The sequence below is a fragment of the Cyprinodon variegatus genome, unplaced genomic scaffold (genome assembly GCF_000732505.1).
Source record: "Cyprinodon variegatus isolate N-32 unplaced genomic scaffold, C_variegatus-1.0 Scaffold94, whole genome shotgun sequence".
NCBI lineage: Eukaryota > Metazoa > Chordata > Actinopteri > Cyprinodontiformes > Cyprinodontidae > Cyprinodon > Cyprinodon variegatus.
In genome coordinates, this window is record NW_015150547.1 from 605,043 (window position 1) to 607,713 (window position 2,671).

The following is a 2,671-nucleotide window of genomic DNA, read 5'->3' on the forward strand; positions in this document are numbered from 1 at the left end:
TAATTTTTGCAGTAAATAAGTGAGAAAAGGAAATGGGATATTTTTCTATGTGCATGTTTACCATTAGCTTTGTATTCCTCTGCTACAGGTGGCAGGCAGGTATAGGGTGATGGTAGAAAGCAGCATGGCCAGCGCCGATGACATCATCTTTAACTGCGGCGATGTCATCCAGCTGCTTTATGAGGATTCATCGGGAGTATGGTAATGTGTTATAAATATTCTGATTTCTCAGAGAAACATGGTTGCATACCAAAATCCTAAGAATCTCTTCTTGCCCTCTGCTGCATTGTTTGTGATTTCAGGATGGTGAAGAATATCAGTCGTGGTGAGGAAGGTCGAGTTCAGTCTGAGGACCTGCACAGGATTCTGGGAGAAAGCTGCTGAGAGCCATTTAAAAGTTCCTTTCTGCCAGAAAACTCATATCATCCTTTAATTTGCTAAACAAATGTGGCCGTTTGATTCAGTCGAGTCAGACTGAAAAACAGCATCAGCCTCCAGAGAGCTGTGACAGGTTCCCCATCAGGAGCTGAGTATTACGGGACAGACCTCAGAAGACTGTTACAATGGAAAGCACACAAGCCATCACTATCTACCTTCTCCAGCAATGATGCAGAAGATTGTTTGGACCGGACCAGTTTGGTGGTTCCTTCTCATACTTCCTATGTGGACTTTTATTTTAAAATCATAAATGATATTTTCTTATAAAATATTTAAAAAAGCATAATCAAATGCTATGGACGTATCATTTGTGTGCCATACAGCAAAACTGACCACTGAAGCTTCTGTTTGTGAAGTTTTGTTTTGAGTGACACCTGCTGTGGCCATCTTTGACATTATGGGATGTATTCTTTTTACGGGTGAAGAAATCACCTCATTAACTTTCTTAGAGCCCATTTGCACTGGAATAAGAATGCACTATATATTGATATAAAATATCAACCTCGCTGTTTTCACAGGGTGTTGGGGAGATGTTTTTGCCAATAGTCATGTAAAGCTCTAACTTTGAGCGCAGACAAAATGTTTAAATGTATGGTGGAGGATGTTCTTTTTCTGGGTGGATCATCAAAATAAGTCCTTCGTCATTCTGATGATATGTTAACGTAAGGCCGTCCTACGTGCTCGTCCCTATTTTCACTTACCGGTGCGGTTGCGGTGAGTCTGGCATAGCGGAAAAACTGCAAATCTTCTTTTGGAAAGTAAGCTTGTATGAGTGATGCAAACAGCAACTTTTAAACGGAGCGTGCACAAGGAGAAAGGGGCTCATGCACGGTCTTGCACGCGTTTAAAAGGCTTTCGGGAGTGGGTACAGCATTATGCATGTGCATTGATTTTTTTTTTTTAGGTGGAGAGGACGGGACTTTTCAAATATTCGCAAAAATCCTCCACTATACCTTTAAGGCAAGGTATTTGAGGTTATCATCATGGGGTGATATGTGCTCGTCTTGGGTGCTCCATAGCCGATTCCAATTGCAGTTATAGTAAGTGATCATTGATATAGATGCAGGCTTAAAGTTAAAACCAGCACATCATCACATCCACGCCAGCAGTCTGCCCTGCCTCTGCTATAACTCTATTTAGAAGGATCTTACCAATCAGTTGAAATAAATATTCCTCCATTTCCAAAGCAATAAATAATGGTTCGTCTTTAAAAAGAAGAGATCAGTGTCCTCTCAGGTCCCTGTGAAATACAGCCTCTAACTGGAAGGAAGTGGTGATCCCTAAAATATCTGCCAAAACTAGTAGTTTGGAGGCTAAGAGAATGAATGGGTGGAGAAACTTTGATTGATTATCATACTGTGATCATTTAAAATATAAAATGTATTTATTGAATATGGTTCCTTTTGAATATATGCATCAAAATATATACTCAGACCACTGAATCTGTTTAATATTTTAAGACAAATGCAATGACAAATGTATGGTTAGTCCTGCTAAGGTTACTGTCACTGGGATTTTCCTTCACTTGCATTCTGTCATACCGCATGTATTGAAAATACATACCGTTTATTTTCTCTACAATTAATAGGGTTGGAAGTGCAGAAAGTTACCCTATGTGCGTGTAAATTTAAACTGTTAAAAATGCCTCAAAAGTTGCCACGCAGTAGAGTCATTAACCCGAATGGAGGTTTTCTAAATTTGCTAAGAGTTACGGAGGCCTCAAAGAGTGTAGAGCGATCTTATTCTAGTGTAAATGGTGATAAAGTGAAAAAAGTCTTCCAGCTGCATTTACCTATAATTGCAGAAGAAAAAGAACCTAAATGGATTAAAATAACTGATTTTGGAGTAATCTTAATTCCTTGCATATATAACGGTGTTCATCCTTTATGCTTTTTTTTTTTTTTTTTTTATCTTATTTATTCATCTATGAATGTTCCAGTACAAAGGTGCAAAAATAAATCCATCACCTTTGTACACCAATGGTTTTAACTAGGGATGCACGATATTGGGATTTTGGCCGATATCCGATATGCCGATATTTTAAAACTCATGTAGCCGATAACCGATATTGATACTGATGTTAAAGCTGGACAAAAATAAGTAGTCATTGAAAATAGCAGTTTTGTTATCCATTTCTGACACTTTGAAAAATAATATACTCAAATATATTTCATGTGCTGATATCAAATTGATTTTTAAAAACGCGGTATCAATCTATTTTACTTTCAAAATT

At 37.9% G+C, this 2,671-nt stretch overlaps 1 protein-coding gene across 1 annotated transcript in view; it reads left to right on the forward strand.

Annotated features, from left to right (window-relative positions):
• The window catches only part of LOC107084181 (proto-oncogene DBL-like), a 23,445-nt gene extending 20,986 nt beyond the window's left edge, over window positions 1-2,459 (forward strand). The window contains exons 25-26 of the mRNA XM_015373892.1: window positions 89-201; window positions 303-2,459. Of these exons, the coding sequence (XP_015229378.1) occupies window positions 89-201; window positions 303-384 (195 nt within the window). The 3' untranslated portion in view covers window positions 385-2,459. The remainder of the gene's footprint in view (window positions 1-88; window positions 202-302) is intronic.
• The last annotated feature ends 212 nt before the right edge of the window (window positions 2,460-2,671 follow it).